Raw genomic sequence first — 20,948 nt, forward strand, 5'->3', positions numbered from 1 at the left:
GGAGTATATAAAGGGAAAAAGAGGCAGTCATATCATGAAAGGAATGCAATGTACATTATTTGATTTTAAAACAAATATACATAGCTTTAGGTGGTTTGTAATCTTAGAATAGATTTCAATTCTGAGTCAGAGGATAAAAGGAAGGCTAATTTCTTACATATCAAAGTAGTTCCTGGCCCTAGGTGTCATTACTGATGTAAATTAAGGGATAGCAGGAATCCTGGTTTTCTTCCTAATAACAAATATCCTTAACCTGAGGGAAAAGTTTTCTAGCTAGGGGCTAAGACCCACTTCCTATGATCTGGTAATAGAAAGAGATAAAACTTCTGAAAGGGGTACAGAATTATACCTAGTAAAATAGCTAATTCTACACTGGCTGAACCTGTTTGTTAGCAGGTATTTAAAGTGACAGGGAATGTCCCTGAGGCAAAGTCATCCTGCTGTGGTGCTCAAAGACAAAGAAGACATTGTCTTGAAGAAGCTGTTTTGACTTGGCCTTAGGAAGTAAATAGGCTGACAGAAAGACAGGTAGCTGGCTGGACTTTGAGTTGCAAATATACTTAGCCAGCAGGGAACTTTAGCAGCTTTCTTTGGTACGGAAATTTATTTTGACTGCAATGACTGAGGCTGAATTTCTGTAGATTAGCAAGGGAGGCAAAGCCAAATGAAAGAGATATATAATGTCACCGCATGTCACGACTATTAACAGAAATATAGCCAGTAATCCATGCAGGGTTTATGATTGGCTTTTCCAACAGGCCTTCTGGCTGAAATATTTCTTGGAGGAAAATCAGGCACTGCACCAGGAAAGCCAATAGACACCTCTGGTGTGTGTTTTCCTTAATAATGAAGACATCCATGTTGCATGCAGTGACACCAAAAACCAAAAAAACAAAACAAAACAAAGAAACTTAGTGCTTAGAATGTTGGGGAATGGCTTAAAATCAAGAGTATATGCTAGGCTGGAGAGATAGCATGGAGGTAGAGCGTTTGCTTTGTATGCAGAAGGATGGTGGTTTGAATTCCAGCATCCCAGCATCCCATATGGTCCCCTGAGCCTGCCAGGAGTGATTTATTTTTAGTTTTTATTTGTTTTTTTTTTTTTTTTTTGGGGGGGGTCACACCCAGCAGTATTCAGGGGTTATTACTGGCTCTACACTTAGAAATCGCTCCTGGCAAGCTCAGGGGGCCATATGGGATGCCAGGATTCGAACCGACCTTCTGCATGCAAGGCAAATGCCTTACCTCCATGTTATCTCTCCAGCCCCACAAAAGAAATGTTTTTGCTAGGGGTGAGAATGGAGGTAGATTTGGGTCACACTCATCAATTCTCTGTGGCTACTCCTGGCTCTGTGGTCAGGTGGCTCCTGGCAGTGCTTTTAGGACCATATATGTAGCTATGAACTAATTCAGGGTTGACCCATGCAAAGCAAGCCCCTTAATTCCTATACTGTCTTTGACCCTAACCAGTTTTTCTGTTTTTTTGTTTGTTTTTGTTTTGTTTTGTTTTTAATAACTGCAAGATTTGGGGCCGGAGAGATAGCATGGAGGCGTTTGCCTTGCATGCACAAGGACGGTGGTTTGAATCCTGGTATCCCATATCGTCCCCCAAGCCAGCCAGGAGCGATTTTTGAGTGTAGAGCCCTGAGTGCTACTGGGTGTGACCCCCCAAAAAAATAACTGCAAGATTTTCTTTTAAAATATTGACAAGGCTGTTATGAATTATCTTATCTCTGAAATATCTGGAATCTAGTAATTTAAATAACCTGGGATCCCTAGTTTAATGAGTCTCTAATGTCATATTCTGACTTTTTTTTAGCATGAACAGGGCTCAGTTAAGATGTTTGATCACTTAATAAATTCCAATGGACTCAAAGATGTTATGAAACACTATGGTCTTGTCCCTGAAGAAGATATTTGCTTTATCAAGGAACAGATTATAGGACCACTGAATAAACAAGTGGAGCCGACTTCTGTAAGTTTGCATGTGAAACTGATTTATTGATCTCTTCACAGTGTGACACATTTGGCTATTTAGGGGAACTAAATGATAAAGTAAGTAATATATTTCTACTTTTTTACTGAAAAGTTGAAAGATTTTATGTGTTTTCCACCTATCTAACTACATGTCCTCAAAGTTACAATCCAAATGAAAGATGTGCAAATAGGGACTAGAGAAATGTCTTATCAGACTGAGCACATCTTTGTTGCTGGAGGTCCTGGTTTAAATACGTGGTACTTGCACTGTCCCCTGAGCACTGCCAAGAGTGATCCCTGAGCACAGAATGAGGGGTGGCTCCTGAGCACCACTTGGTTTGGCCTAAACTAAAAGTCAACTATGAAAAAACAAATACATACATAGGGCCAGAGTGATTGCTCAGTGAGCTGGGGTGCATGATTAGTGTGAGGGTCACCCTGGTTCAGTATCACCACTGGGTGCCCCCTAAGCCCTGGGAGAGGTGTGGTCCAAAACCAAAGTCTGAATAAGATTTTTTAAAAATAAAGTGCACATATAATGACATTTTATTTTTATCTATGCTGGTTTGCCACATGAAAGGCAAGTGCCTTAACCTTTCTTCTTACCACATCCCCTTACTTACACACACACACACACACACACACACACACACACACACACACACACACACACACACCACCCCACACCACCCCACACCACCCCACACACACACACACACACACACACACACACACACACACACACACACACACACACACACACACACACACACACACACACACACACACACACACACACACACACACACACACACACACACACCTCTTCAGCCCAAGCAGTATTTTTTATAGACATCTAAAGTAGTTTTGGATGGGGCCGTAGCAGTAGTGCATGCGGCCAATCTGGATGTACCCAAGACAGACCCTGGTTTGATTCCCACCATCCCATATGGTCCCCTGAGCCTGCCTGGAGTGATTTCTGAGCGCAGAGCCTGGAGTAACCTCTGAGTGCTGCCAGGTATGCCCCTCCCCCCAAAAAAAACCCAGATCTGCTGTGTGCAAAGCAAAGCTCCACCCCCCCTCAGATATACTATCATTTAAGAGCCCTACTTTTTATTTTATTTTATTTTATTTTATTTTTTTTTTTGGTTTTTGGGCCACACCCGTTTGACGCTCAGGGGTTACTCCTGGCTATGTGCTCAGAAATCGCCCCTGGCTTGGGGGGACCATATGGGACGCCGGGGGATCGAACCGCGGTCCTTCCTTGGCTAGCACTTGCAAGGCAGACACCTTACCTCCAGCGCCACCTACCCGGCCCCTTATTTTATTTTTTTAATTTAATTTTTTTGGCCACACCCATTTGATGCTCAGGGGTTGTTACTCCTGGCTAAGTGCTCAGAAATTGCCCCTGGCTTGGGGGGACCATATGGGACGCTGGGAATCGAACCATGGTCCTTCCTTGGCCAGCGCTTGCAAGGCAAACACCTTACCTCTAGCGCCACCTCTCTGGCCCCTTATTTTATTTTTTTAAATAAAAATTTTATATAGGCATCATGATTTACAAGGTGCTGTATTTGCAGACATACAATGATCCAAATAAAATTCTAAAACAAGTGTCAATTATTTTTCATCAATGGCCCCAATTTCCCCCAACTCTCCACTTTATATTTTTAAGTTTCATTACTGTGCCTTGAGTCCATATTTACAGTAATGTTGACTGTGCCTACTTTTTATTTTTTTATTTTATTTTATTTTTTTTGTGGTTTTTGGGTTACACCCGGCAGTGCTCAGGGGTTACTCCTGGCTTCATGCTCAGAAATTATTCCTGGCAGGCACGGGGGACCATATGGGACGCCGGGATTTGAACCGATGACCTTCTGCATGAAAGGCAAACGCCTTACCTCCATGCTATCTCTCTGGCCCCTACTTTTTATTTTTTTAATGAATCAAGATGGGGTTTTTTTGGGGGTGGGGTTGAGTCACACCCAGTGGCGCTCAGGGGTTACTCCTGGCTCTGTGCTGAGAAATCACTCCTGGCAGGCATGGGGGACCATATGGGATGCCAGGATTTGAACCACCGTCATCCTGGAATGGCTGCATGCAAGGCAAATGCCCTTCCGCTGTGCTACCTCTCCGGCCTTGAATCAAGATAGTTTTTATTGAAATTTATTTGGAAAGATGTGAGGGAAAGAGAAAAGTAATGTGTTTGAGAAACATAGGCTTCTCCAGAGAAGAAATAAGCAGAGACATAGAAACAAGCAAGGGAGATATATGTTCAAGGGAAAATATGGCTTACAGAAAGATCCCAAATATCCACTCAAGTATTTTTTATTTTATAAATATAAATATCCGGGCCCGGAGAGATAGCACAGCGGCGTTTGCCTTGCAAGCAGCCAATCCAGGACCAAAGGTGGTTTGTTCGAATCCCCGTGTCCCATATGGTCCCCCGTGCCTGCCGGGAGCTATTTCTGAGCAGACAGCCAGGAGTAACCCCTGAGCAACGCTGGGTGTGGCCCAAAAACCAAAAAAAAAAAAAATATATATATATATATAAATGTATATATATATATATATATATACATATATATATATATATACATACTAATAAAATTGCTTTTCTTTGCTTGTAAATTGATTTGGTTCCTGTGCTAAAACTTTTTCATGGATTTTCTTGTCTTCTAGTGGCCATATGAAGGGCGTCCTAAAGAGAAAAGCTTCCTTTATGAAATAGTGGCTAATAAAAAAAATGGCATTGATGTGGACAAATGGGATTATTTTGCTAGGTATGAACACATGAACAAAGTTTAATGTCTTTGAATACCTTAAGTATATGCCATTTTAATTTAAGAAAATAAAATTAAAACAAATGAAATCTTGTGTGAACAAATTTAGTATTAACAGTTAAGGTACAGTTTCTTTGTTGAAAAATGTCATCTCTCTACTTGGGTTTTTTCTAGGGACTGCCATCATCTTGGAATCAAAAATAGTTTTGATTATCAACGCTATATTAAGTTTGCCCGTGTCTGTGAAGTAGAGGGTACAAGGCATATTTGTACTAGAGAGAAGGTAAGCTGTCTCAGATGAACAATAGGTACAGTTTCCTGGGTTTCAGTCCTAGAAATAATCATTGAATTATTTTGGAAAAATTAGCACATAACAAGATGTTGAGTTCTTTACTCCATGTTTAGCTTTTGAGAGTTTATTTTGTAGTCTATTGCATTTTAATTTTGTTCTATTTAGTTAGGATTAATCCAAACCCAGTTTAATCTCAAACCCACACTCAAAGCAGATGCCTTATATCCTGTAGCATCTCCCCAATCTCCTTTTTTCTTATTGTATATTTGTTTTTCTAAGAAGGTAACATAATCTGATACTACGATACTGCTTTCTTGCAGGAGGTTGGGAATCTCTATGACATGTTCCACACTCGCAATGCTTTGCATCGCAGAGCTTATCAGCACAAAATCAGTAACATCATTGATACAATGTAAGAAATTTCACTGTTACTGCTGTAAAATTTTTCTTGATCCTTCTGGGGCTTCTGGATACATTCAAATGAACTTAATAACTGAAGTTGTTCCTTTAAATGAATAAATAAAACAAAAGCTTACTTTGAGAAAGAGGAGAAAGGATAAAGGTGATAGAGTTAAGATAGAAGAGCTGTGTTATGGCGCTGGAGTGATAGCACAGCAGTAGGGTGTTTGCCTTGCACACTGCTGACCCAGGACTCACCGGGATCCCATAAGGTTCCCTGAGCCTGCCAGGAGCGATTTCTGAGCACAGAGCCAGGGGTAACACCTGGGCCACCTGAGCGTTGCCCCCCCCCCAAAAAAAAATGAAGAGCTATGTTAGTCTAAATATGAAGAGGTTATGATGGAATGGTTTAGCCTTCTGAAAGATCAGTGGTTTCTGGGGCCGGAGCAGTGGCGCTAGCGGTAGGGCGTTCGCCTTGCACGTGCTAACCTAGGATGAATGTGATTCGATCCCCCCAGTGTCCCATATGGTCCTCCAAGCCAGGAGCAATTTCTGAGTGCATAGCCAGGAGAAACCTCTGAGTGTCACCGGGTGTAGCCCAAAAAACAAAGATTAGTGGTTTCTGTATTAGATATTAGTCATCAAAAGAATGAGAAATGAAACCATAGTTAACTGACATTCTGTTATACTATCACTCCAACCCTGTAAAATTTTATTTCTCTAGAGTAATTTCCTTAACTTTAAGTCAAATATAATGCAAATATTCCATTTTTGTCATAGTATATTTTTTTTCACTTGGTTGTCAGGATTACTGATGCTTTACTCAAAGCAGACTGCTGCATAGAGATTACAGGTTCTGAAGGGAAAAAGTACCACATTTCTACAGCAATTGATGACATGGAAGCTTTCTCTAAGTTAACAGGTATGGCATATGGGTCCAGGAAATAGTACAGGGGTATTTTTTTATTATTAACTTTGATGGGGGCTGGGGCCGGAGAGATAGCATGGAGGTAAGGCATTTGCCTTTCGTGCAGAAGGACAGTGGTTCTAATCCCAGCATCCCATATGGTCCCCCGAGCCTGCCAGGTGTGATTTCTGAGTATAGAACCAGGAGTAACCCCTGAGCTGCCAGGTGTGGCCCAAAAACCCCCCAAAAAAAATTTGATGGGGGCCGGAGAGATAGCATGGAGGTAAAGCGTTTGCCTTGCAGAAGGTTGGTGGTTCGAATCCCAGCATCCCATATGGTCCCCCAAGCCAGCCAGGAGCGATTTGTGAGCATAGAGCCAGGAGGAACTCCTGAGTGCTGCCGGGTGTGACCCCCCCCCAAAAAAAATAAATAAACACTAAAAAAAATTTGATGACTTAACTACAATTAAAGAAATACAATGAAAAGAAACATAATAGAAAAAACATGTTGGGCCCGGAGAGATAGCACAGCGGCGTTTGCCTTGCAAGCAGCCAATCCAGGACCAAAGGTGGTTGGTTCGAATCCCGGTGTCCCATATGGTCCCCTGTGCCTGCCAGGAGCTGTTTCTGAGCAGACAGCCAGGAGTAACCCCTGAGCAACGCTGGGTGTGGCCCTAAAACCTCCCCCCCCCAAAAAAGAAAAGAAAAAACATGTTGCAAAAATGTAATTTTGTTTTGCTTTTTTTTTTTTTTTTTTTTTGGTTTTTGGGCCACACCCGGCGTTGCTCAGGGGTTACTCCTGGCTATGTGCTCAGAAATCGCCCCTGGCAGCACGGGGGACCATATGGGACACCGGGATTCGAACCAACCACCTTTGGTCCTGGATCAGCTGCTTGCAAGGCAAACACCGCTGTGCTATCTCTCCGGGCCCTTTGTTTTGTTTTTGAGCCACACTCAGCAACACTTATGGTTTACTCCTGGCTTTGCACCCGGAAATCACTCCTAGCAGGTTCCAGTGACCATATGGGATATTGGAGATCGAACCTGGGTCAGCCATGCAAGGCAAATGCCTTACTCGCTGTGCTGTTGCTCAGGCCTACAAAAAATGTGTATATATTGGTTTTTGGATCACACCCACCAGTGCTCAGGGGTGCGCTCAAAAGTCGCTCCTGGCAGGCTCGGGACGGTAGGGGAAGCCGGGATTCGAACCAGGGTCTGTCCTGTGTTGGCCGCATGCAAGGCAAACGCCTTACTGCTGTGCTATCGCTCTGGCCCCCAAAAGTATATATTTTTTTTAAAATAGGCATATAGGGCCGGAGAGATAGCATGGAGGTAAGGCGTTTGCCTTTCATGCAGAAGGTCATTGGTTCGAATCCCAACATCCCATATGGTTCCCCGAGCCTGCCAGGAGAGATTTCTGAGCATGAAGCCAGGAGTAACCCCTGAGTGCTGCCGGGTGTGACCCAAAAACAAAAACAAAACACAAGAAAAAATAGGTATATAGTTTGGGGTTGGAGCAACACACAGCAGGTAGTGTGTTTACCTTGTACATGGCCAACCAGTTTCCATCCCCAGCATTCCATATGGACCCACAAGCCTGCCAGGAATGATTACTGAGTGAAGAGTCAGGAGTAACCCCTGAGTATCACCAGGTATTGCCCAAACCCCTCCCCCAAATCATATAGGCAATTAAAAAAGTCCCTATTTCCCTTACAGCTTTTTTAATTTTAGGCACTGTCATTTACAATACTGTAAATTCTAGGGTTTCATGCATAAAATTTTCTAGCACAATACAATACACACCAGTGTCTACTTTCCTCCACTATTGTCCTGGTGTTCCTCTCTTCTCATTGCAACTCCTTCCATTGATCCTGCCATAAACTTCCCACTTAAAATCAGTTATTAATTTCTGGTGCATTTGGTCACTTGTTATGACCTTGCTACATTTCTTTTTTTGTTTGTTTGTTTTTGTTTTTGGGTCACATCTGGCAACGCTCAGGGATTACTCCTGGCTCTACTCTCAGAAATTGCTCCTGGCAGGCTCAGGGGACCATATGGGATGCCGAGATTTGAACCACTGACATTCTGCATGCAAGGCAAATTCCTTACCTCCATGCTATCTCTCCGGCCCCCGACCTTGCTACATTTCTTTATATCCATGTATGAGAGAGATAATTTTGTATCTGTACCTTTCCTTTCAAATAACTGAGCATGATATTCTCCGGATCCATCCATGCAGCAGCAAACTTTTTCTTACAACTGTATAATATGCCATTATGTATATGTACCATAGTTTCTTTATGTAGTCATCTGTTCTTAGACATTTGGGTTGTTTCCAGATTTTGACTATTGTAGATAATGCTACAATAAACATAGAAGTGCAGAATTTTTCTAAATATTAGAGTTTTTTGGCCCTGAGGTGATGTCAAGAAATGGAATTGCCAGGCCACATAAAAGCTCAATTCTTAGTCTTTTGAGAAGTGTCCATATTGTTTTCCAAACAAGTTGAACCAGTTGACATTCCCACCACTAATGGGACACCCCCACCCACCCATCCCTACCAGTACTGGTTGTTAGTACAGAGCCAGGAGTAAGCAAGCACTGAGTACTGCCTGGTGTGGGTCCCCAAAAAACAAAACAAAATAAAAAAACCCACCAAACTACAACCTGTTTGGAGAGACAGTACATGAATTAATGTACTTACCTACATGTAGTCAAACCAGGTTTGATTCTGGTGCCACATATGGTATCCTATGGCCCACTAAGAGTGATCCTTGAACACAGAGCCAGGAGTAAGCCCTGAGCATAAACAGGTATGGTCCAAACACCAAGAAAAATTAACAAATTCCGAGTCCAAATAAGGGAAAACAACTTATCTTAATAAATAGGGGCCAGAGTGATAGCACAGCAGTAGGGAGTTTGCCTTGAACAGAGACGATCCATGACGGACAGTGGTTCGAATCCTGGCATTCCATATGGTCCCCCAAGCCAGGAGCAATTTCTGAACACATAGCCAAGAGTAACCCCTTAGAGTCATCGGGTGTGGCCCCCAAAACACCAAATAATAATAATAATAATAATAATAATAATAATAATAATAATAATAAATGACAAAATTGAACTTAAGCTAAGTTTTTTATTCTCAAGTTGAATGTTGTTACACTATTTTAGTCCTTAAACTTAATAAAGTATCCTTCACTTTAGTGTATAAATCTTTTGGTGTTAGACATAGCATGGAGGTAAGGTTGCCTTCCATGCAGAAGGTCGGTGGTTCAAATCGCAGCATCCCATATGGTCCCCCGTGCCTACCAGGAGCGGTTTCTGAGCAGAGAGCCAGGAGTAACCCCTGAGCGCTGCTGGGTGTGACCCAAAAACTAAAAAAAAAAAAAAAAAAAAAAAAAAAATCACTCCTAGCAAGCTCGGGGGACCTTATGGGATGCCAGGAATCAAGCCCCAGTTCATCCCAGGTCAGCCGCATGCTATCACTCCGGCCCCTGGGGGGAATGTTGGCCAACAGTTGGTTGTGCTCAGGGCTTATTCCTGGTGATACATAGGGAAACTTATGGGGTGCCTAAAATTGAATCTGGGTTGGTACATGCAAGGCAAGCACCTTAACCCTTGTACTATCTTTTGGACCTCTCCATTACTTTACTGTTAAATTGAAAGTATGGGGGCTGGAGAGATAGCATGGAGGTAAGGCCTTTCATGCAGAAGGATGGTGGTTCAATGATTTGAATCCTGGCATCCCATATGGTTCCCCGTGCCTGCCAGAGGCGATTTCTGAGCGTAGAGCCAGGAGTAACCCTTGAGCGCTGCCAGGTGTGACCCAAAAACAAACCAAAACAAAAAAAATTGAAAGTATGGATTAATGGGCCGGAGAGATAGCACAGCAGTAGGGAATTTACCTTGCACGCAGCCAATCCGTGATGGACAGTGGTTCGAATTCTGGCATCGAATATGGTCCCCCATGCCTGTCAGGAACGATTTCTGAGCACAGAGCCAGGAGTAACCCCTGATCAGGCACCATTGGGTATGACCCAAAAAAAAATGTAGGACCCGGAGAGATGCAAGCAGCCAATCCAGGACCCTAAGATGGCTGGTTCGAATCCTGGTGTCCCATATGGTCCTTCGTGCCTGCCAGGAGCTATTTCTGAGCAGACAGCCAGGAGTAACCCCTGAGCAACACTGGGTGTGGCCCAAAAAGCAAAAAAAAAAAAAAAAAAAAAAAGTATAGATTATAAGGGGGCAAATTGATAGTATAGGGACTGGAGAAATATGGAGGTAGGGCATTTGCCTTGCATGCAGAAGGATGGTGGTTCAAATTTCAGCATCCCATATGGTTCCCCTAGCCTGCCAGGAGCGACTTCTGAGCAGAGAGCCAGAAGGAACCCCTGAGCGCTGCCGAGTGTGACACCCCAAAAAAAAGTGATAATACAGTGGGTAGGATGTTTGTCTTGCATGCTGCTGATTTGGGTTTTGATCCCAGCACCCCTCTTAAGGTCCCTTGAGTAATTCTTGAGTGCAGAGCCAGGAGTTAAACCCTGAGCATTGCTGGATGTAGGCCAAGGGGGGAGGGAATATATATTAGATAACTATGGTCTGGGGCCCGAGAGATAGCACAGAGTGGTAAGGCATTGCATGCAGGACGGCGGTTCGAATCCTGGCATCCCATATGGTCCCCTGAGCCTACTGGGGGCGATTTCTGAGCGTAGAGCCAGGAATAACCCGAGTGCTGCCGGATGTGACCCAAAAATAAAAATAAAAGAAAAAAGAAAACTGGTCTTAATAATACTGAAATAAAATTGCATAGTTTTTTAATCTCTGGCTATAATACTTAAAGAATAATGAAAACTGGAGCGCCTTGGGGCCTGAGAGATAGCATGGAGGTAAGGCGTTTGCCTTTCATGCAGAAAGACAGTGATTCGAATCCCGGCATACCATATAGTCCCCCGAGCCTGCCAGGAGCGATTTCTGAGCGTAGAGCCAGGAGTAACCCAAGCACAGCTGGGTGTGACCCAAAAGCCAAAAAAAGAAAAAGAAAACGAGCGCCTCCTTTCAAGTAATAGTGAAGTATAGCATTTATGAGTCATTTTAATCTTGCTTTTTAATTTATTATAATGAGATTTTTTATCGCATTGGCAGATACTATTTATCACCAGATTCTGTACTCTAATGATCCCAATATGAAGGCAGCACAAGATATTTTAAAAAAAATTGAATGTCGTGAATTGTACAAGTATGTGGGTGAGACTCAGCCAAAGGTTCTGATTCAGAGGGTAAGTAGTGTGAAGAACTTCTCTTTGAGAAAACTTTTGTTTATTTATTTTTTGCTTGATTTTGGGTCACACCCAGCAGCACTCAGGGGTTACTCCTGACTCTATGCTCAGAAATTGCTCCTGGCAGGCTCTGGGAACCATATGGGATGCCAGGATTCAAACCACTGTCCTTCTGCGACTAAGGCAAACACCCTACCGCTGTGCTATCTCTCCAGCCCTTGAGAAAGCTTTTCTATCCTATCCCTCAACCTCATTGTTTTTTGTTTGTTTGTTTTTGTTTGAGGGCCACACCTGGCAATGTTCAGAGGCTGCTCCTGGCTCTGCATTCACTCTAAAGTTAATTTTAGCAGTACTCCTGGTACCATATGGGATGATGGGGATTAAACCCTGCTGGCCACACGTAAAGAAAATGCCCTATCTACTGTACTATCTCTCCCAACCTCAACTTCATTGTCTTAAGCCCTTTACAGTCATTCTCATTTAACCTTCTCATCAGTAATACTCTTAGGCCAGGAGCACTCAGGGGTTACTCTTGGCTCTGTGCTCAGAAATTGCTCCTGGCAGTCTTGAGGGACTATATGGAATGCTGGGGATTGAACCTGAATCCATCCTGAGTTGGTGTGTGCAAGACAAATGCCGTACCGCTGTGCTATCACTATGGCCTACAAGGCAAGTGTTTTAATCCCTGTTCTATCATTCCAACCCATAAAAATTGCTTTCAAATTCTATCTGTACCCATTCTAATTTTCTTAAAAGTCACAGGGGCCGGAGAGATAGCATGGAGGTAAGGCATTTGCCTTGCATGCAGAAGGACAGTGGTTCATTCAAATCCTGACATCCCATATGATCCCCCATATGGTCTGCCAGGAGCGATTTCTTTCTTTCTTTTTTCTTTTTGTTTTTAGGGTCACACCCTGCAGCCCTCAGGTTACTCTTGGCTCTAGGCTCTAGGCTCAGGGGACCATATGGGATGCCAGGATTCGAACCACTGACCTTCTGCATGCAAGGCAAACAAACACCTTACCTCCATGCTATCTCTCTGGCCCCCAAGGAGTGATTTCTGAGCATAGAGCCAGGAGTAACCCCTGAGCACTGCTGGGTGTGACCCAAAAACAAAAAAAAAAACCAAAACCAAAAAAAATCACAATCCTGGACTGAAGTGATATCAAAGCGGTAGGATGTTTGCCTGGAACTCGGGCGACCCAGGACAGGCCTGGGTCCTATCCCTGGCTTGCCACATGGTTTACAAGGAGCAAATTTTTTTTTTTTTTTTTTTTTGGTTTTTGGGCCACACCCTGTGACGCTCAGGGGTTACTCCTGGCTATGTGCTCAGAAGTTGCTCCTGGCTTCTTGGGGACCATATGGGACGCCGGGGGATCGAACCGCGGTCCGTCCTAGGCTAGCGCAGGCAAGGCAGGCACCTTACCTCCAGCGCCACCGCCCGGCCCCAAATTTTTTTTTTTTTTTTTTTAGATCACACCCAGCAGCCGTCAGGGATTACTCTACGCTCAGAAATTGCTCCTGGCAGGCTATGGGATGCCGGGATTTGAACCACTGTCCTTCTGCATGCAAGGCAAACAACTTACCTCCATGCTATCTCTTCGGCCCCTGCCAGGAACAATTTTTTTTTTTGTGGTTTTTGGGTCACACATACCTGGCAGTGCTCAGGGGTTTTTTCTGGCTCCATGCTCAGAAATTGCTCCTGGCAGGCACGGGGAACCATATTGGACGCTGGGATTCGAACTGATGACCTTCTGCATGAAAGGTAAATGTCTTACCTCCATGCTATCTCTCTGCCCCCACCAGGAGCAATTTTTGAGCACACAGACCAAGAGTAGCACCTGAGTGCCTCCGGGTGTGCCCTCCCCTCCAAAAAAGTCACAATCCTTTATTTTAACAAATATTGGCTCGATAATAAATAAGCCTATATCTTCTTTTTATAAACTATCAATAGTGGGGCCAGAGAGATAGCATGGAGGTAAGGCATTTTCCTTTCATGCAGAAGGACGGTGGTTCAAATCCAGGCATCCCATGTGGTCCCCTGTGCCTGCCAGGATCGATTTTTGAGTGGAGTCAGGAGTAACCTCTGAGTGCTGCCGGGTGTGACCCAAAAACCAATATATATATATATATATATATATATATATAGTCATTTAACAGACATATAATGTTTCTTTTCTTTCTGTCAAAATAGATTTCATCCCCAAATGGTTATATGTAATGAAAGAATTGAAAGAAAAATTCACTTAATTTCTCTTTTTTTGGGAGGGGCGTGCACACCTGATGACATTCAGGGGTTATTCCTGGCTCCGCATTCAGAAATCACTCCTGGCAGGCTCAGGCAACCAATCACATGGGATGCTGGGGATTGAGCCCGGGTCAGCTGTATGCAAGGCAAACACCCTACCCTCTATTTTTTTTTCCCTACCCTCTATTCTATTGTTCTGGCCCCTCACTTAATTTCATTAAATGGCACCAGAGTGGGAGTAGTTTGGGGCCATTTCTCTGGTGAAGCCAGAGAGATAAAAGTTAGCCTTATACGTGGCAGATCCAGGTTCTACCCCTGACAGCACATAAGGGAAATCTGAGCAACATCTAGTATGTAGTATGGTACAACAATAACCACAACAAAAATGGTTTGAATTGTGAAAAGAGGATTGCAAACAATATTCATTCTACTCTCATTATTACCTTGGAAGCTTATTCTCAAAGTCAAATACTAAGGAAACTCGCATTAGTAAACTAAAAAATATTATATAAGCTACTAGAAGTATCTGAGGGATACTTTGGGAAATTAAAAAAAGGGAGGCAACTCTACATTTAATGTTTAAAAAGTCATCGAAAAATAAAGGTTTTGGAATATATTTATTTTCCTGAAACTACTGCCTAAATGAAAACTCTTAAGATTTTGGGCCTGGGGGCCGGAGAGATAGCATGGAGGGTAAGGCATTTGCCTTTCATGCAGAAGGTCATCGGTTTGAATCCCGGCGTCCCATATGGTCCCCTGAGCCTGCCAGAAGCAATTTCTGAGCATGGAGCCAGGAGTAACCCCTGGGTGCTGGCGGGTGTGACCCAAAAACCAAAAAAAAAAAAAAAAAAAAAAAAAAAAATTTTGGGGCTGGAGAGATAGCATGGAGGTAAGGCGTTTGCCTTTCATGCAAGAGGTCATCGGTTCGAATCCCAGTGTCCCATATGGTCCCCCGTGCCTGCCAGGAGCAATTTCTGAGCATGGAGCCAGGAGTAACCCTGAGCACTGCCGGGTGTGACCCAAAAACCACAAAAAAAAAAAAAAAAAAAAAAAAAAAAAGATTTTGGGCCTGGAGAGATAGCACAGCGGCGTTTGCCTTGCAAGCAGCCGATCCAGGACCAAAGGTGGTTGGTTCGAATCCCGGTGTCCCATATGGTCCCCCGTGCCTGCCAGGAGCTATATCTGAGCAGACAGCCAGGAGTAACCCCTGAGCACTGCCAGGTGTGGCCCAAAAAACAAAAAACGAAAAAAAACCTCTAAGATTTCAGGTTGGTATTTTTTTTTTTTTTTGGGCCACACCCTGTGACGCTCAGGGGTTACTCCTGGCTATGCGCTCAGAAGTTGCTCCTGGCTTCTTGGGGGACCATATGGGACACCGGGGGATCGAACCGCGGTCCGTCCTAGGCTAGCGCAGGCAAGGCAGGCACCTTACCTCCAGCGCCACCGCCCGGCCCCTCAGGTTGGTATTTTTTAGTAAGTGTCTAAACAATTTGTTCAAGTTTGGAATATAGGCCACACATGACGGCACTCTGGTTACTCCTGGCTCTGCACTCAAAAATTACTCCTTGGAAGGGACTGGAAAGATTACACAGCAGTAGGGCATTAGCCTTGTACACGGCCGACCTAGAACATACCTGAGTTCGATTCCCGGCATCCCATATGGTCTCCCCAAGCCTGCTAGGAATGATTTCTGAGCGAAGAGCCATTAGTAACCCCTGAGCATTGCCAGACATGGCCCCAAAACAAAAACAGAATTGCTCCTGGCAAACTCGAGGACCATATGGGATGCTGGGGATCAAACTAAGGTCTGTCCCAGGTAAGCCATGTACAGAGGAAACACCCTAACACTATGCTATCACTCCAGCCACTACTAGATCAAAATTTAAATTACCTTTTGGAACTGCAGAGATAGTACAGTTGATAACCTGCTCAGGGTTATTCCTGGCTCTGTGCTCAAGGATCACTCTTAGCAAGTGATCCATGTGGTCAGGAGATTATCTGAGGTTTGGGGGTTCAAATTCAGGTAGCTGCAAGCAAAGCAAGTGCCGTATACTATCCCTTTTATTTCCCTAACATATTTTTTTTTTGTTTTTGGGCCACAGACCTCTCAAAAAATATATCCTACAAATATTACATACCACAACTCTAGAGATAGGTTTTTGGGTCACACTTGGCAGCACTCAGGGGTTACTCCTGCTTCTCCGCTCAGAAATTGCTCCTAAAAGAAATCGCTCAGAAAAGACTTGGGGGACCATATGGGATGCCAGGATTCGAACCACCGACCTTCTGCATGCAAGGCAAATGCCTTTGTCTCCATGCTATCTCTCTGGCCCCCAATTTTTTTTTTTTTTTTTTTTGGTTTTTGGGCCACACCCGGCATTGCTCAGGGGTTACTCCTGGCTGTCTGCTCAGAAATAGCTCCTGGCAAGCACGGAGGACCATATGGGACACCGGGATTCGAACCAACCACCTTTGGTCCTGGATCGGCTGCTTGCAAGGCAAACGCCGCTGTGCTATCTCTCCGGGCCCGGCCCCCAATTTTTTATGATTGTCTTTATTTAAACACCATGATTTTTTTTGAGATAAGTTTTTTTTTTTGGGGGGGGCCACACCCAGCGGTGCTCAGGGGTTACTCCTGGCTGTCTACTCAGAAATAGCTCCTGGCAGGCACGTGGGACCATATGGTACACCGGGATTCGAACCAATGACCTTAGGTCCTGGATCCGCTGATTGCAAGGCAAACACCGCTGTGCTATCTCTCCGGGCCCTTGAGATAAGTTTTTTAAAATATATTTTTACCCCAAATATAAATCCTCTTGTTTTAATAACATTACTCAAGAAAGATGTTTGTGTTACCAAAAATAAAGACTTTACACAACCAAAAAAGAAAAACTAGGAGGTTCTAACATGAAAAGTTTTGTCTTTTCTAGGAAGAATTTAAAAGCCTTCCAAAAGATGTTGCTGCTGCTAAACCTGAGGGAATAGAGCTAGAAGTTGAACTAAACGCTGAAGATTTTATAGTGGATGTAAGTAGCTTATCTAGTAATATATGAAGAAGATACTTTGTTACTTGAGTTTCTTACTTTGTTTTTGAGCCTTACCTGACAGTGCTCCGAGGCTACTTCTGGCAGTATTCAGAGGACTATTCCAGCAACTGAATCCAGGCCTCCCTCAAGCCAGCATGCACACTCGCCTTTGTGCTAGATGCCTGGTCCCTAAGAAAATAATGCTTAGAGCAGAGAGATAGTATTAAAGGGTCCTTGCTGGTCCGCCACTCAATTAGAGACATGACCGCTCCAAGAATGCAATTAACAAGGACAGATTTATTTGTGCTGACTAGTCAGGGCTACGAATCATGTCAAAAGACAGAGGACTGGAGCCCTGAACAGCAAAGCAAAAGGTTTTTTGTTTTTTTTTTATAGGGTTTGGGCTATAGAGTAGGGGGAAGGCAATGTCCAATCAAGAGTTCAATTTATGGGGAGGCAGGAGATCTGGGAAATTGGTGGTGGGAATCTTGTACTGGTGAAAGGGGGTTTCTTTACATGACTGTAATCATACAACGACAGTCATATTTGTAATCACGGTGTTTAAATAAAGATAATTTAACAATTAAAAAAAAGGGGGGCCCGGAGAGATAGCACAGAGGCGTTTGCCTTGCAAGCAGCCGATCCAGGACCAAAGGTGGTTGGTTCGAATCCCGGTGTCCCATATGGTCCCCCGTGCCTGCCAGGAGCTGTTTCTGAGCAGACAGCCAGGAGTCACCCCTGAGCACTGCCGGGTGTGGCCCAACAACCAAAAAAAAGAAAAAGAAAAAAAAAGTTCAATTTAGCTTTCTTCTTCCAAATACTGCTCAGGGTTGAGGGGGGTGGGCGTTTCCAAAAGGATTTTTGCGTAATTTTGTAATCACATTCTTCTAGAGTTGCTGACTCGAGGTTGGCCAAAGGTTTGATTAATTGGCTTGATTGTCTTTTGTCATGAATATTTTGCCAGGAACATTCTGTTGGCTCCTCTTTCCTCTCGCACCCTGTGCTTCTGTAACCTTTCCCTGACCTGTGCCAAGTTGTCTCGGGCTACTCCAATGTAGTCAGCATAGTAACAGCAACACAAATGTTGCTTATACAACATTATGGATTAAGCATTACAAGTTATTGCTAGGCCTTAATTACTATGTTTTAAACATACTTTTACCTAACTTTCTACATACGTATATGTATGTATATGTCTATATATACATTCCAAATTCTATTTCCACAAGTACAGCAGGTAAGGTGCTTGCGCCTTGCATGCTCCCAATCCAGGTTTGATCCCCAGCAACACATATAGTTCTCCCAAACTCTGTCAGAGTGATCCCTGACCACAGAATCAGGAATAAGTAAGCCCTGAACACCACTAGGTGAGCCCCACTCCCCCCCAAAAAAGAAAATAAATTTCTTTGGGGGGGTGTTTGGGCCACACCCGGCAGTGCTCAGGGGTCACTCCTGGCTCTCTGCTCAGAAATAGCTCCTGGTGGGCACGGGGGACCATGTGGGACACTGGGATTCGAACCAATCACCTTTGGTCCTGGATCGGCTGCTTGCAAGGCAAACGCCGCTGTGCTATCTCTCTGGGCCCAGAAAATAAATGTCTTATTATTCAGGTAAATGTTAGACTTGTATTTTAATTTTGGAGGGTGTTGGGCACACTCCTAACTGTTCAGCAGTTATACTTGATTTGTTGCTTGGAGTTCACTCCTGGCTATGCTCAGGACCATAATGTGCAGGATTGAACTCAGGCTTTATCCACATGCAATGCAAGTGCTCCAGCCCTTTCAGTTATCTCTCAGGCCTTGTATATACCTATTTTATGTACCTGGGGTTACTAAAAATTTTTTGGACAAAAAAGGCATATTATAAGTGGGAGAAGTTTAAGAAGTTGATCTAGATTAGTTTCTCCTTATAAAATTTCATTGCACACTTTGTTTTGTTTTTGAATCTCGTATATCAAATGTAAATAAAATACTTTCCTGGGGTCAGAGCAGTGGCGCAAGCGGTAAGGCCTTGCCCACGCTAGCCTAGGACCAACCATGGTTCTATCCCCTGGCATTCATATGGTCCCCCAAGTCAGGAGCGATTTCTGAGTGCATAGCCAGGAGTAACCTCTGAGCGTCACTGGGTATAGCCCAAAAACCAAAATAAAATCTTTCCTAATTATTTTTTCAGTCTCTGTCTAAGCCACATGATATTTTAGTTGTTGAGTCTCTAGTGCCTACCAATCTGTGTATAAAATCTATAGACTTGGGATCAGTGAGGTATTATAATGGGTAAAGCATTTGTTTGTCTTGCATGTGGCTGACCTAGGTTTTATCTTGAACATATGATTCTCAGGCTCTGCCAGGAATGATTCCAGGACACAGAGCCAGGAGTAAGCCCTGAGCAGTGTTGGGTATGGCCCAAAACAAAACTTAGATTTATACTGAAAACACAAATATCCCCCTAGTCCCCTGCCCACACACACACACACACTCAACCACACACATCCGTAATACCAATCCCTGTGGATCACACTTTGGAATCTTTTTTGTACTATGTCTCACCTTCCCAGTATTTTACTTCTGATTTGCCATTGCCTATGTTCCATATGTTTTGATAATGTATAACTCAGATTTTAATTCTTATGTTCGTATTATAAATGGTCACTTATTTGCTGCTTTTGTGAAGGTTATCAACATGGATTATGGGATGCAAGACAAGAATCCAATTGATTGCGTTGATTTCTATTGTAAGAGTGACTATAATAAAGCCATAAAGATTTCGAAAAATCAGGTAAGAACTTAAGGTATTCAAATATTCTCTAGTGATATTTGTTAAATCTTTAGGGGAAAATAGGCATTTTTACATGTAGTTAAGGTTGAAAAGTCAATGTAAAACAACAAACTAGGGTGGCCAGAACAATAGTATAGTGGCATGTAATCAACCCAGTTTTGATCCCTCGTATTACATAGGGTCCCCAAGCACCACCAAAAGTGACCTCTGAGCACAGAACCAGGAGTAATCCCTGAGCATGCCAAGTGTGGCCTAAAAAAAACCCAAACACAAGGCCGGTGAGGTGGCACAAGAGGTAAGGTGTCTGCCTTGCAAGCGCTAGCCAAGGAAGGACCAGTTCGATTCCCCCGGCATCCCATATGGTCCCCCCAAGCCAGGGGCAATTTTTGAGCGCTTAGCCAGAAGTAACCCCTGAGCATCAAATGGGTGTGGCCCAAAAACCAAAACAAACAAAAAACCCAAACAATTTGGTGATGGGTATTCCCCTGATTCAATGTTAATATGTACCTAAAATACTACTGTGAATGATACGTAAGCCAGTATGATCAAAATAAATATTAAAAAAAAAAACTAGGGCCAGAGATATTACAACAGGTAGGGTACTTGTCTTGTATGTGGCCAACCAAGGTTTAGTCCTAGACACTGCCAAAAAGGATTTCTGAATAGAGCCATGAGTAAGTCCCATGCACCCCAGGTATGTCCCCCCCAATAAAATAAATTAATAAGCAAAATTTAAAAATTAAAGTCTTTTTGTTTTTGTTTTTGTTTTTGGGTCACACCCGGCGGTGCTCAGGGGTTACTCCTGGCTGTCTGCTCAGAAATAGCTCCTGGCAGGCACGGGAGACCATATGGGACACCGGGATTCGAAACAACCACCTTAGGTCCTGGATCGGCTGCTTGCAAGGCAAACGCCGCTGTGCTATCTCTCCGGGCCCAAAAAATTAAAGTCTTGATCCGGAGAGACAGCATGGAGGTAGGGCGTTTGCCTTGCAGGCAGGAGGACAGTGATTCAAATCCTGGCATCCCATATGGTTCCCTGAGCCTGCTGGGAGCAATTCCTGAGTGTAGAGCCTGGAGTAACCCCTGAGCACTGCGGGTGTGACCCCCCACCCCCACCAAAAATTAAAGTCTTCATGATTTTTTTGTTTTGTTTTGGTCTTTGGGTTGCACCCGGCAGCGCTCAGGGGCTACTCCTGGCTCTACACTCAGAAATTGTCCCCGACAGTTCTTGGGGGACCATATGGAATGCCGAGATTCGAACCACTG

The 20,948-nt window shown here is 43.7% G+C and overlaps 1 protein-coding gene across 1 annotated transcript in view; it reads left to right on the forward strand.

Annotated features, from left to right (window-relative positions):
* The window catches only part of SAMHD1 (SAM and HD domain containing deoxynucleoside triphosphate triphosphohydrolase 1), a 51,390-nt gene that overhangs the window by 26,984 nt on the left and 3,458 nt on the right, over positions 1-20,948 (forward strand). Inside the window, exons 7-14 of the mRNA XM_049779458.1 lie at positions 1,820-1,975; positions 4,660-4,760; positions 4,935-5,043; positions 5,373-5,464; positions 6,258-6,373; positions 11,500-11,633; positions 16,812-16,907; positions 19,578-19,682. Of these exons, the coding sequence (XP_049635415.1) occupies positions 1,820-1,975; positions 4,660-4,760; positions 4,935-5,043; positions 5,373-5,464; positions 6,258-6,373; positions 11,500-11,633; positions 16,812-16,907; positions 19,578-19,682 (909 nt within the window). The remainder of the gene's footprint in view (positions 1-1,819; positions 1,976-4,659; positions 4,761-4,934; positions 5,044-5,372; positions 5,465-6,257; positions 6,374-11,499; positions 11,634-16,811; positions 16,908-19,577; positions 19,683-20,948) is intronic.

Source organism: Suncus etruscus, chromosome 9, assembly GCF_024139225.1.
Source record: "Suncus etruscus isolate mSunEtr1 chromosome 9, mSunEtr1.pri.cur, whole genome shotgun sequence".
In the NCBI taxonomy this organism is placed as follows: Eukaryota; Metazoa; Chordata; class Mammalia; order Eulipotyphla; family Soricidae; genus Suncus; species Suncus etruscus.